The 14,569-nt window shown below is 36.4% G+C and overlaps 1 protein-coding gene across 1 annotated transcript in view; it reads left to right on the top strand.

Annotated features, from left to right (window-relative positions):
- The window catches only part of DNAI4 (dynein axonemal intermediate chain 4), a 101,585-nt gene that overhangs the window by 66,623 nt on the left and 20,393 nt on the right, over nucleotides 1-14,569 (top strand). Inside the window, 5 exon segments of the mRNA XM_064372477.1 lie at nucleotides 4,371-4,579; nucleotides 7,478-7,564; nucleotides 9,014-9,165; nucleotides 11,707-11,864; nucleotides 12,146-12,267. Coding sequence (XP_064228547.1) covers nucleotides 4,371-4,579; nucleotides 7,478-7,564; nucleotides 9,014-9,165; nucleotides 11,707-11,864; nucleotides 12,146-12,267 — 728 coding nt within the window.

Genomic DNA, 14,569 nt, shown 5'->3' with positions numbered 1-14,569 from the left:
GAGACTGGGTTTCACCTTGTTAGTCAGGCTGGTCTGGAACTCCTGACCTCAGGTGTCACCCTCCTCAGCCTCCCAGAGTGGTGCTGGGATTATAGGGCATGAGCCACTGCACCCGGCCTGAGTTGTCTTTTAAAAAATCAAGTTGTAAGAGCTTATTTTTGTATATTCTGGATCCAAACCCTTTGTCAGTTACATATTTTGCAAATATTTACTCTAAGTCTATGACTTGCCCATTTTTTTTCTCAAAAATATTTTAATGAACAGAAGGTTTTTTTTATGAAGTCTAATCTATCAGTTTTTTCTTTTATAATTAATTCTTTCCATGAGCTCTTTAACAAATCTTTGCCGCCCAAGTTTGAAAATTTGGAGTTCTAGGTTTTCTTATAGAAGCTGTATAGTTTTAGTTTTTATGTTTAGGTCTACTATCTATACTGGGTTTTGTTTATTTTTATTTATTTATTTATTTTTTGAGACAAGGTCTCACTCTCTCAACCCAGACTGGAATGCAGTGGCCTGATCTCCACTCACTACAACCTCCACCTCCCAGGCTCAAGGGATTCTCCAGCCTCAGCCTCTTGAATAGCTGGGATTACAGGCGCATGCTACTACTGCCCAGCTAATTTTTATATTTTTAGTAGAGATGGGGTTTCACCATGTTGGCCAGGCTGGTCTTGAACTCCTGAGCCTCAAATGATCCACCTGCCTTGGCCTTCCAAAGTGCTGGGATTACAGGTGTGAGCCACTGTGCCCAGACTATTTTTATTTTTAATAAATTTATTGTATATTTTTAAGATATACAACATGATGTTATATGATAAATATATATAGTACAAAGGTCATTATAGTGAAGTACATTAACATAATTAACATATCTATCATATCTGTTTTGAATTAATTTTTTATGAATGGACAAAGGTAAGGTTTAAGGTATTTTTTTTTTCTTTATGAATCTCCAGTTGTTTCAGCACCATTTTAAATAAGAGTTTTTCTGAATCTGGGATTATAGACATGAGCCACTGTGCCGGACTCCTTTTCTAGTTGCTTAAAATGGAAAGTTGGATCATTGATTTCACATTTTTTTCTTGTCTAATATAGGTATTTAATATTTCAAGACTTAGTATAAAGCTACTGTGGTCAAGACAGCATGGTATTGGCAAGAGAACAGACAAAAATATAGAATAGAACAGAATAGCCTAGTAAGAGATCTGCTGAAATATAGTCAACTGATCTTTGACAAAAGAAGAAAGGCAATACAACAGAAAAAAGATAGTCTTTCAACAAATGGTACTAAATATGAACCTAGACATAGGCTTTATACCTCTCACAAAGATTAACTCAAATAGATCATAAACCTAAATGTAAAATGCAAAACTATAAAACTCCTAGAAGATAACAGAGGAGAAACACTAGATGACCTTGGGTCTTACAATGACTTTTAAAATACAACACCAAAGGCATGATCCATTGAGAGACATAATTGATAAGCTAGGCCTCATTAAAATTAAAAACTTCTGCTCTGCAAAAGACACTGTCAAGAGAATAAGAATACCAGTCACAAACTGAAGACGATATTTTCAAAAGACATTTCTGATAAATTACTGTGATCCAAAATATGCAAAGAACTTTTAAAACCCAACAATAAGAAAACAAGCAACATGATTGACAAATGGGTAAAAGACCTGAAGAAAATATATACATGGCAAAGTAGCATGCAAAGAGATACTCAACATCATGTTATTATTTCTTCTTCTTCTTCTTCTTCCTCTTCTTTCTTCTCCTCCTCCTCCTCCTCCTTCTCCTTCTTCTTCTGCTTCTTCTTCTCCCTCTTCGTCTTCTTCCTCCTCCCCCTCCTCCTCTTTTTGTTTTTCTGAGACAGGGTCTTGCTCTGTCACACAGACTGGAGTGCAGTGGCATAATCATGGCTCACTGTAGCCTCAGCTTCCCTGGCTCAAGCAGTGCTCCTGCCTCAGCCTCCCGGGTAGCTAAGACCACAGGTGTGCACCACCACACCCAGCTAATTAAAAAAAATTGTAGACATGAGGTCTTGCTTTGTTGCCCAGGTTGCTCTTCAATTTCTGAACTCAAGTTATCCTCCCACCTTGGCCTTCCAAAGTGCTGGGATTACAGGTATAAGCCGCCACACCTGACCTTTCAACATCATATTTCATTAGGGAATTGCAAATTAAAACAACAATGAAGTATCACTACAACCTATTAGAATGGGAAAATCCAAAACACTGACAGCACTCAAAGCTGGTGGAGATGTGGAGCAACAAGAAGTCTCATTCATGCTGATGAGAATGCACAATGGTATATCCACTTTGGAAGATAATTTGGCAGTTTCTTATAAAACTAAACATACTCTTGTCTGGGCATGTTGATTCACTATGATGGTTCCCAGCACTTTGGGAGGCTGAAGAGAGCAGACAACTTGAGTTCAAGACCAGCCTGGCCAACATAGTGAAACTCCGTCTACTAAAAATTAGTTGGGCATGGTGGTGAGTGCCTGTAGTTCCAGATATTCAGGAGGCTGAGGCACAAGAATTACTTGAACTGAGGAGGTGGAGGTTGCAGTGAGTCGAAATGGTGCCACTGCATTCCAACTCGGGCAACAGAGAGAGACTCTTGCCTCAAAAAAAAAACCACACACACACACAAACCTAAACATACTCTTACCATACAATTTAGTAATCACTCACTCCTGACAATTAACTAAATGAACTGAAAATTGTGTCCACACTAAACCTGCACATGGGTATTTATAGCAGTTTTACTCATCATTGCCCAAACTTATAAAGCAACCAAGATGCCCTTCATCTAGGTGAAGGGTTTTCAGTAGGTGAATGAATAAATAAGCTATGAAACATTCAGACAATGAAGTATTATTTGTCACTAAGTTATCAAGCCAGAAACAGACCTGAAGGAAATTTGAATGCGTATTACTCTGCAAATGATGCAAATTTGAAAGGCCACATACTGTGTGGTTCCAGCTATTTGGGAAAAGGCAAAATATGGAGACAGTCAAATGATCGGTGGTTTCCAGGGACAAGGAACCAGAGAGGGATAAAGGAAGAAGATTTTTAGGGCAGTGAAACTATTCTGTATGGTACTATAATGGCAGATACATGTCATTATATGTTTGCCAAAACCTATAGAATATATAATACCAAGAGTGAACCCTAATGTAAACTATGGACTTTGAGTGATAATGATAGTAAACCAGAAGCAATAGCACATTCCTGGAGGGACTTCAGAGATTAGTGCCGCTGTCAAGGACTTGAAATATGCAGGGATGTTGATACCCACCACATTTCTCGTTCAACTCACATATGCGACATGTGTGGAAAACAGATGGATCTTGACAAAATGCAGTGACTCATGTCTGTAATCCCAGCAGTTTGGGAAGCTGAGGCAGGAGGATTGCTTGAGGTCAGGAGTTCAAGACCAGCCTGGGCAATACAGTAAGACCCCCCCATCTCTAAAAATTAAAAATAAATAAATAAATTTAAAAACAGGTGGATCTTGGAGAATGACAGTGAATTATTATTATTATTATAAGCTTAACCAGGTGGTGACTCTGATTGCAACTGTTGTTCCATATGAGGTTTGTTAAGGGAATTAAGACATCTCCCTTGTACCTGGTGCATAGCTATTGACAAGGCAAATGCTTTTTTTCCCTCTGCAATTTCTGTTGGTAGAAAACAACCGGAAGCCATTTGCTTTTAGCTGGTGGGGCCAGCAATATACATTCACTGTCCTACTCCAGGGGTATATCAATTCTTCAGCCCTGTGTCATAATTTAGTCTGCAAGCCTCTTTCCCTTCAGCAAGATGACACACTAGCACATTAAATTGATGATAGGCTGATTGAACTTAGTAAACAGGAAGTAGACTTTAGTAAGACATTTGCCTGTCAGAGAGTAGGAAGTAAATCTGACAGAAATTCAGGGGACTTCTACCTGAGTGAAGTTTCTAGGTGTCCTGTGTGTGGTATGGGATATGTTCACCTATATCTTCTAACGTGAAGGCTTAGTTGTTATACCTGGCACCTTTTACAACCAAAAAGGAAGCACAATGCTTAGTGAGTCTCTTTACTGTTAGAGACAACATATTTGTCATTTGGATGTGCTACACTGGCCTATTTACTACGTAAACAGAAAAGTTGCTGGCTTTGCGTAGAAACCCAGAATGGCAGAAAACTCTGCCATAGGTCCAGGCTGCCCTTCATGGTGCCCTGGCACTTGCATCATATGATCCAGCAGATCCAATGGTGCTTGAAGTGTCAGTGGTAGGTAAATATGCTGTTTGGAGCCTTTGGCAGGTCCCTATAGATGTGGAGGACAGTAATCTTTTTATTTGATTAAACTTTAGAACCTGAACCTGAAGAGCCTGAAGACTTTTTAGAAAATGCAAAACATGAAGAGGTAGAGGAACAACCTAAGAAGGAAGAGGAAGAAGCAATAGAAATAGAGGCAGAAGAATCAACAATACCAGCCAACTTGGAACGACTTTGGTCTTTTTCCTGTGAATTAACCAAAGGCCTCAATGTGAGCAGCCTTGCCTGGAATAGAACAAATCCAGTAAGTTATCAAACATTTGAACAATTCTGTTTCTAGCATTGAAGGGAAATTATCAAGTTCAAATAATGAAGAATTGTTTTCCTTATATATGGGGTAAGGAATTTAAATTGACCATAACTCCAAAAACAAGTTCCAGTTTAAAAAGGGGGAAATGCAAATAGTTACAATAATGTGTTTCTCTTTTAATATAGTAAACATTTAATATGCAAAATGTTACCATTTTTATTTTAGGGGATCTACTTGAGACATGGCATTCTCTGAATTCATGTTAGATATGGAGAACTAAACTAGAAGATTGGTTGATTTATTTTAATGTATACCAAAACTCATGTGCCCAAATTTGTATTAGCCTCAAAATAGTTATACTTGGAAGTGTATACTTAATCTAGTGACCCTACAAGTGTGCAAAAGAATTTCAAGATTCCTTAAAATACTGTTACCACTGATGTTAGCAGGTGCTTAAACAGCACTTAGTATGTAGCAGGCACTATTGTGTTTTAACTGTACTAACACATCAACCCTATGAAATAGATACTATTATTTTTCTCATTACGTTGAGAGGAAACAGAGACACAAAAAGCATAAATAATTTGCCCAAAGTTACACAACTAGTAGGTGAAACAGCCAGAATTCAAATGTAGACATCTGGCTCCACAGTTCTTGCTCTTAGCTACTGCACTGACAAAAGTCATCTTGAGGCAAATAAGAGGAATTGTCAAGTTGGAGAATTATACGTTTGCTTGTAAAAAAGAAATAATTATAGAGTAATGAGACTAATTTTCTTCTGGGTTTATAAACTGATTCTGAAGGTATTTCCCAGTTAACAATTCCAGAAATTTTTCAGGTAATGGCAGGATCTTCGGAATACATATTTAGCATATCGTTGAAGCAGTCAAAACCAATTTATTTAAATTATATTGTAGTTTGTATGGTTAAGAATTAGCCTTACTATTTTATTTTCACATCTTATCAGGTGCTATGTGCAAACATGACGGTTGTCATAGTTATTAAAAAACAGAAAGTCTATAATCATTTCCACTGAAACCTAAATAACACATTATGTGTATTATTTTGTAACAAAATAAAGTACTTTTATTATGAATTTGTCTTTATAAAAGTATATTTGGGACTGTCTTGCTGATTAGTGGAATTAATTTTAATTAATTATTTAATTAATTTTTTGGAGAAATGAGGGTCTTGTTTTGTTGCTGAGGCTGGTCTTGAACTGCTAGTTTCTAATGATCCTCCCACCTTGGCCTCCCAAAGTTCTGGGATTATGAGTGTGAGCTACCAGCCTGGCCTGTAAATAGGATTTAATAAATCAGTAATAAAGATATGTGAAAAATTTTTAGAAACTGAATATATAAGCATTTTAAAAATTAATGCATTGCTATGGAGATTAAATCATTTTGAATGAAGCTAAATATAAACATATTACAGATGGAATTTATAATATTTATTAATTCATTGTATCAATATTTATTGAACATTAACTCTGTGCCTGGCACACTGTTAAGGCACTAGAGATACAGTAGTAATGAAGTTATACATAGACCCTGTCTATATAATAATTTTCAATGTGCTATGATTAGAAAAATAAACAGTGCTGTGGGAACACATTTGAGAAGCTCTTGAATGTTTCTTAGAGAAAGTAATGCCTCTGCAGAGTCTAGAAGAGATAAATAGGGATTTGTCTTTCTCAGGGTGAAAAGGGTAGTAGTGAAGACTGTTTTTAAGACAGAGGGTATTGGGGAGAGATTATGTTGGCCTGAAAGTAAGGTGTTGATAAGAAAATATAATATTGTAAAATTAAATGTATTCTGGTTACAAAGCAGAGGGGATTTGTTCAGTTATTAAACTTTTGCCTATTTGTATTTACATATGCAGTTCTTGAAATGACCTCCTGTATAATATTACAGACTGTGTGGCTTAAACAAGAGCAATTTATTTTCTCATAAATCTGGAGGCTGGGAAGTCTAAGATCCAAGGGCTACTGATTCAGTTTCTGGTGAGAGCTCTCTTCCTGGCTTGCAGTGGCTGCCTTTTCAGTGTGTCCTCACATGGCAGAGAGAGACCTCTGGTGTATATTTCTTTTCTTTTCTTTTTTTTTGAGACAGAGTTTCGCTCTTGTTACCCAGGCTGGAGTGCAGTGGTGCGATCTCTGCTCACCGCAACCTCTGCCTCCCGGGCTCAAGCAATTCTCCTGCCTCAGCCTCCTGAGTAGCTGGGACTACAGGCGTGTGCCACCATGCCCGGCTAATTTTTGTATTTTTAGTAGAGATGGGGTTTCACCATGTTGACCAAGATGGTCTCCATCTCTTGACCTCGTGATCCACCCGCCTCAGCCTCCGAAAGTGCTGGGATTCTCTTTTTATAAAGTCACCAGTCCTGTCACATAGGACTCCATCCTTATTACCTCATTTAACCTCAAATTCCTCCTAAAACCTTTATCTCCACATACAATCATATTGGAGGTTAGGCCTTCAACATATGAATTTTAAGAAGACACAGTTCAGTCTATGGCACCTACTTTCAACTTAAGTGTCCTTTATTTTACATTTGAAATAATTAGGTCATCCTCAATAACTCAAAATATATTAATCTGTTAACACAATCTCAGAACACTACCTCAATATGTAAAAGAACTTGTTAGCAATTGGTTATTTTTAGGTGCTTATCTTTTAGTCTGCAAATGAGAAGCATTATACTGATTAATTTTTTTGCTTAGAAATATGGAGGTATACAATATAAACAGATGATACACTGGCATTTTTTCCTCTTAGTTGAAATGTCTTACTACTATTTTTAACACAGCCTTATTAATATATATCTTTATACATTTACCAATATTTTTATGCTCTCTTCTCTTATTTTTAAATGTATTTTTTTGATTTTCAGGATCTCTTGGCTGTTGGGTATGGGCACTTTGGATTTAAAGAGCAAAAAAGAGGATTGGCTTGCTGTTGGTCAATAAAGAATCCCATGGTAACCCAGACAAGAATAAGAAGCATTTTTATTTGGCTGTTGACAAAATTCTCATAAAGTATATAAATACATGTAATAATTAAAGTCTAGAAAATTTTATCAATCGAGACTTTTTTTTGGTTTAACTTCATAGCAATTAAAATTTATTCTTGTTGACATAGGGTAAAGATAATTCATTTATTAATTCATTCAGTAAATATTTATTGAACATGTACTATATGCCGTTATATGTGATGATGCAGAGTTTAACCATTATTGATTTTCACAGCTAATTATAAAGAAAAATGAATCTGTAAATGAAAATCTTTTGAAAATTATGTTTTTAAAAATACTTGGTTGTTTCTTAATATATGAATACCTCCTTATCACCTGTTATTCTCAATAGTTATAAAATAAATTAATATGACCTTCTTACTGTCATACATTTTTCAAAGAGAATGAGTAAGAATTATAGCGGTGTTTTTGCTAAACAGCCCTAGTCAATCTGTTACTTTAAAGTTTTACATTTAGTTTTAATTCACAACTGAAATGCAAAGTGGAAAACTTAGAGAAGGGCGAAAAGAGCATATAAAAATGACTAAAATTTTTATAAATAGCTCTAGTCTGTAACATCTGTAACAGTGTTTGAATAAACTTAACTGTATCTCATATAAATCTGGGTTTATATAACATAAAAGAACGGAAGAAGCAATTTTAAACGTGGAGGGATTGACATTGGATTCATCACCAGTAGTTTGTCTTCTTTTTTATGTAGGTGGTTAAAAACAGGAAAGGATTTAAATTACACGTTAAAACAAAACAAACTCTTCAGGGGGTTGTAGAAAAGAGTACCTTGGGAGTTTTGGAACTTTTACTGTTCATTCTTTAGATTAGATAACCCAGTCATCCAAAACAAATACCAGAAGACAGGAATATATGCTAGATGATTAGTTTTTTGTTTCCATAAGAAGGTAGACAAGTGATGGTAATACTAATCCTGCTGAAAGATTACCAAAATATAATTATTGTAGAAGCCTGTGCTGTACTTTCCTTCCTTCCTTTCTTCCCTCCCTCCCTCCCTCCTTCCTTCCTTCCTTTTTCTTTCTTTTCTTTCTTTCTGAGATGGGGGTCTTGTTATGTTGCCCAGGCTAATCTCAAACTGCTGGTCTCAAATGATCCTCTCACCTCAGCCTCCCTAGTAGCTAGGATTACAGGAGTGAGCCATCATGCCCAACATTCTATTTATTTCTTAAAGCCATTGAGTGCTGAGGATTCATCGTTGTATCGAAGGAAATGACCAAGTGAGGTTTTATTCTTTTCTATACCAGAAATTAGGAAGACAGAAGCAACTGAATGTGGGCTAACTATTCTTACATACACACTGCTACCAGACTAAATCTCAGTCACCATTATATTCTGCCTTACTGTGGTCTACAAAAACAAGTTGAAAATGCAATTTTTTTAATTTAGTGGCCAGAACGTATTTATCAGAGTCCATATGGAGTTACTGCTGTGGATTTTTCAATTGGATCACCTAACCTTTTGGCAGTTGGCTACCACAATGGCACAATTGCAATTTATAACGTACGGAGCAACAGTAATATTCCAGTTCTGGATAGTAGGTAAGAACCCAAAGATAAAATAAATGTAGAATACATGCTTTTTCAGGAAGATTTACTCTAAAGTTACTTAGTTTCGAGTAAATATTTATGTTGTTATTGAGAGTGATACCATTGTGTTTGAAATATTTGATAATCTCTCATATTATCTCTCCAGCTGGAATGCTCTGTCCTAATAGCTCCTTTGACTACTTCTCTTCCCATCTCACTAACAAACTTCCTCTGGCTTGACAGTTTATGCTTATTCTTAAACTATTGCTTTGGTTTCACTTCTTGCAGGAAATCTTCCCATTCCTTTCGTTTGTGCAACAATACATACCTTTATCATAGCACTTATCACATTATATATAAAAATTATTTGTTTATGTGTATTTATATGTAAATCTATCCTATCTATTTGTCTATCATCTATCTGTTATCTATCTATCTATCTATCTATCTATCTATCTATCTATCTATCTATCTATCTTACTAAAGAGGGTATAAGTTATTTGAGAGCAAGAATTGAATCTTACATACCTTTCTGTCATCAGCATGTCATATAATATTGGACATGTAACAGGAGTCCAGTAAGTGTTTGATGAGTAATGAATGAATAAATGAGTTATATGAGGAAAGCCAAAAAGTTAGAGGTGAAAGATATTAAAGACGCTAAGTTTTTGTAATAGACTGGACACCAATGGGGCATGTTTGTAACGGTGTTTGAGTAAACTTAGCTAGAACTAGAAATAACCGTTAAAGCCGAGGTTCCTGAACTTAACTTTCAAATTATTTGCAGTTTTGTAAGCATGGCCCTTTGTGCTTGTTTCTGAACAGAGGGTTCATAATTTTCACCAAAAAATAAAGATATGTATGATTTTAAGAATGTTCAGAATCGATTGCAGTGGAGGGTTTCTTTAAAAACCAAGGAAGTCAGTACTATGAAAAGGGCAGTACGTTAATCCGATATGAAAAGAGTCTGTAATCTGAAAAGTGAGTTTAATTTTTCAGAAAATTTTTAACTCTAATTCATAGAGAGAGTCAAACCAATGGGTAATCTTGAAAGTAGGAAGAAGAGTGAAATACAGAAAGAAGAATTGTTTACCTGGATAAGATTTAGATGATTAACAACTTAATTCATAAAAACGTTAAAAAGATAAAAATACTTATATTTAATGTGTCTAAAATAAAAAAAAATTGACACAACTAAACTAAGAAAGAGTTAATGAATAGAGTAAGAAAAGAAGATTCTGAAAGGAAAGAACAGTTTTGCTTTTGTATTCCTGTTTTGATAGCTAATATAGTTAAAAACCAGTACAGTTTTTCTTTTGTAAGAAACAGAAAAAATAACAGTGACTTTAAGTAGAAGAGTGGTAGTCTTCTTTATTTTTCAGAATATTTAAAATAAAAGTTAATTTTGAACAGTGAAAGGATTGTATAAGTAGGTCATGATCTTCTAGGAAGCTTACCTTATCACTTATACTCAAGCCTTTAAGGAATTATTATTATTATTTTTTAATTTATTTATTTTACTTTAGGTGCATACTATATCTGGCATTTCTCCCCATGTTATCCCTCCTCACCCTCCCCTCCCTCCCCATCCCCTGCTGTCTCTCCCCTACCCACCCCCAACTGTCCCCTGTGTGTGATGCTCCTTTCCCTGAGTCCACGTGTTCTCGTTGTTCAACACCCGCCTATGAGTGAGAACATACAGTGTTTGGCTTTCTGTTCTTGTGTGAGTTTGCTGAGAATGATGGTTTCCAGATTCATCCAAGTCCCTACAAAGGACACAATCTCATTGTTTCTTATGGCTGTGTAGTATTCCATGGTGTATATGTACCACATTTTCTTTGTCCAGTCTATCATTGATGGGCATTTGGGTTGGTTCCAGGTCTTTGCTATTGTACACAGGGCTGAAATGAACATACATATGCATGTGTCTTTGTAGTAGAACAATTTATTGTTCTTTAGGTAATACCCAGTAATGGGATTGCTGGGTCAAATGGAATTTCTATTTCTAGATCCTTGAGAAATTGCCACACTGTCTTCCACAATGGTTGAACTAATTTACACTCCCACCAACTATGTAAGAGTGTTCCTGTTTCTCCACATCCTCTCCAGCATCTGTCTCCAGATTTTTTTTTTTTTTTTTTTTTTTTGAGACGGAGTTTCGCTCTTGTTACCCAGGTTGGAGTGCAATGGTGCGATCTCGGCTCACCGCAACCTCCGCCTCCTGGGTTCAGGCAATTCTCCTGCCTCAGCCTCCTGAGTAGCTGGGATTACAGGCACGTGCCACCATGCCCAGCTAATTTTTTGTATTTTTAGTAGAGATGAGGTTTCACCGTGTTAACCAGGATGGTCTCGATCTCTTGACCTCGTGATCCACCCGCCTCGGCCTCCCAAAGTGCTGGGATTACAGGCTTGAGCCACCGCGCCCGGCCTGTCTCCAGATTTTTTAATGATCGCCATTCTAACTGGTGTGAGATGATATCTCAGGGTGGTTTTGATTTGCATTTAAGGAATTATTATAATGATTATATATTTAGTATTGTTTCCCTGTTTTAGTGAATCACCTCAAAAACATTTGGGACCTGTATGGCAACTACAGTGGATAGAACAAGATCGAGGAACAACAGGAGATGACAAAAGAGAAAGCCTAGTTTCTGTATCAGCAGATGGAAGAATCTCCAAATGGGTTATACGAAAAGGACTAGACTGTTATGGTAAAAGGAAATCAAGTTATCTTTCTCTTGTTACACGCTGAATTAAAAATTTCTAGTTAACCATGTGTGAAAGGTGACAAATTATGGTTTGGCCGATAAGAAAAAAATTGGGCTTGGTCATTGTTTTTCTAAGTAGCTAGTTCTGTTGTGTGCTAATTTTAGCCTAATTACATGCAAAAGTTGGCAGAACTAATATTATTTGCAGGAGAAACACACAAGATATTTGTGGTACTCTTTCATGTAGTAAATAACAAGTTATATATGTTTTTCTTTCAATACAGATTTGATGCGATTAAAGAGAACTACTGTTGCCAGTAACAAAAAAGGAGGGGAAAAGGAAAAAAAAGATGAAGCTTTGATATCTCGACAGGCTCCTGGAATGTGTTTTGCTTTTCATCCCAAGGTAAATTATTTCACTCTATCATTTGCCACTGGACATAGCAATTTCCAAAAATTGAAGTGTATTAGGCTATAAAACAAGACCAAATATTAGCCTGTTAATGAATACTGTGCATAATCTATTAGAGACAGAAGGTAGATAAACTATCGCCTAGGCTAGGGGATGCAGGGAAGAGAATAGGTGAGGAGGGAAAATGGGGAATGAGTACTAATAATTATAGAGTTTTTTGGAGGATGATGAAAATGTTCTAAAATTGATTGTGATGATGGTCTCACAAGTCTGTGAACTAACTAGAAACCATTGGATTATATACTCTACATGTGTGAATTATATGATATGTGACTTATACTCCAATAAAGCTTTTTTAAAAATAATGTGCTTTGTAAGTGAAAAAATAAACACAGTTGTAGCTGCTAACCTAAGGTAGAACAGTACATTCCAGTTGGCTATACTATAATCTTTATCTGGTTTTGCACACAGATAGATGAAAGGTGTATATTTCTGAGGAACTATGGAAAGATTTTCTTTACAACTTTGTGCTTAACTTGAGTGCCTCCCCTTGCCCTGCTTGGCCACTCTGCTGCTCTGTCATACTTACAGAAACCTAATCCACTATATAGTCTTCTGCATTTCAATTCACGTGGTGACTCTCAGGATTTGGGGATTAGGAAGGCCACTTAAATTTTATGTTTACTAAGAATCAAATCAGAGTGCAGTTAATGAAGTCCTCCTTTTTCTAATTTTTTAATCTGAAGATACTTTTTCATTTTTAATTTTTGTGGGTACAGTGTAAGTATATTATGGGATACATGTGATGTTTTGATACAGACATGCAGTGAGTAATAATCACGTCATGGAATACGGGGTATCTGTCCCTTCGAGCATTTATCTTTTGTGTTACAAACAATCCAATAATACTCTTTTAGTTATTTTAAAGTGTACAGTTAAATTATTATTGACTATAGTCACCCTGTTGTGCTATCAAATGCTAGATCTTGTTCATGCATTCTATTTCTTTGTACCCATTAACTATCCTCACCACCCCCTCACCACCCTCCTACCCCTAACTACTTTTCCCAGCCTCTGGTAACCATCCTTGTATTCTCTATCAATCTGGAGATACTTTGGAATCAGAAAATTCAGCCACCATGATAGGCTTTTAAGAACATGGATTCCATGTTTTCTGTTACATGTAATATGATCTTCTCTTTGGTGACACCATCATCTACCTCATTATGCAAACCAAAACTTGAGCTCCTCTATTCTACCCTATCATCCAAATGATACTTAAATTTTATCGTCCCATCCCTTCCAGTCCAAACCTGCTATTGCTAAGGTAGTTCGGGCCTTTTTTATTTTTTACCTTTATTACTATAGCCATCTTCTAACTTCCTTCATTCTCAAATTCATGTAATTCACCTTAACTTTGACTCCAGAACAGTAGTTCTCAATGTGGGCAGGGAGGGGAGAATTTTCCCATTAAGGAACTTTTAGTAATGATTGGAGATAATTGTGGCATTGCAGTTGTCAGGAATTGAGGTGAGGGTGGGGAAGTGCTACTGGTATCTCTGGGAAGAGACCAGAGATGTTGCTAAATATCTTTCAATGTACAGGCAGCCATCACCCTCCTAGTGCACATCAGTTCCCAACACAGAATTATCTGACTCCAAATGTCAATAATGCTAGGTTAAGACAACCTAGTCTAGTGCCCTGAAGTGTCCTTGGCATAAGGAATTCAAGATGATCATGTGCTCTGTAAATAAAAACAGTTTTACTTCTTTCTTTCTAACCTGGTTCCCTTTTATTTCTCTTTCTTGTATGATTGCACTGGTTACAACCTCCAGTACAGTGATGGTAGAGATGATGAAAGTATACATTCTTAGATTGTTCCTGATTTTAGAGGAAAAGCCTTTAATCTTTTACTGTTAGGTATGGTGTCAGATGAAAGCTTTTTGTAGATGCAATTAATTAGGTTGAGGAAGTTCCATTACATTTCTAGTTTGTTGGATGGTTCTTAATTGGAATGGATGTTGGATTTTATTAAACACTTTTCTGTATCTGTAAAGATGATCATATAGTTTTTCTTTTTAAGTTTGTTAATATGATGAATTAGATTATTTTTGAATGTTTATCCATGGAATAAACTTTTTTTTTTGAGACAGAGTCTTGCTCTGTCACCAGGCGCCAGACTGGAGTGCAGTGGCACGGTCTCGGCTCACTGCAACCTCCACCTCCTGGGTTCAAGCAATTCTCCTACCTCAGCCACCCGAGTAGCTGGGACTACAGGTGCATGCCACCACGCCCA

The sequence above is a fragment of the Aotus nancymaae genome, unplaced genomic scaffold, assembly GCF_030222135.1.
Source record: "Aotus nancymaae isolate 86718 unplaced genomic scaffold, 86718_ANA_hifiasm-v0.15.2.pri h1tg000007l, whole genome shotgun sequence".
NCBI lineage: Eukaryota > Metazoa > Chordata > Mammalia > Primates > Aotidae > Aotus > Aotus nancymaae.
The sequence above is the reverse complement of the archived record's forward strand: the minus strand, read 5'-3'. Positions and strand labels throughout refer to the sequence as shown.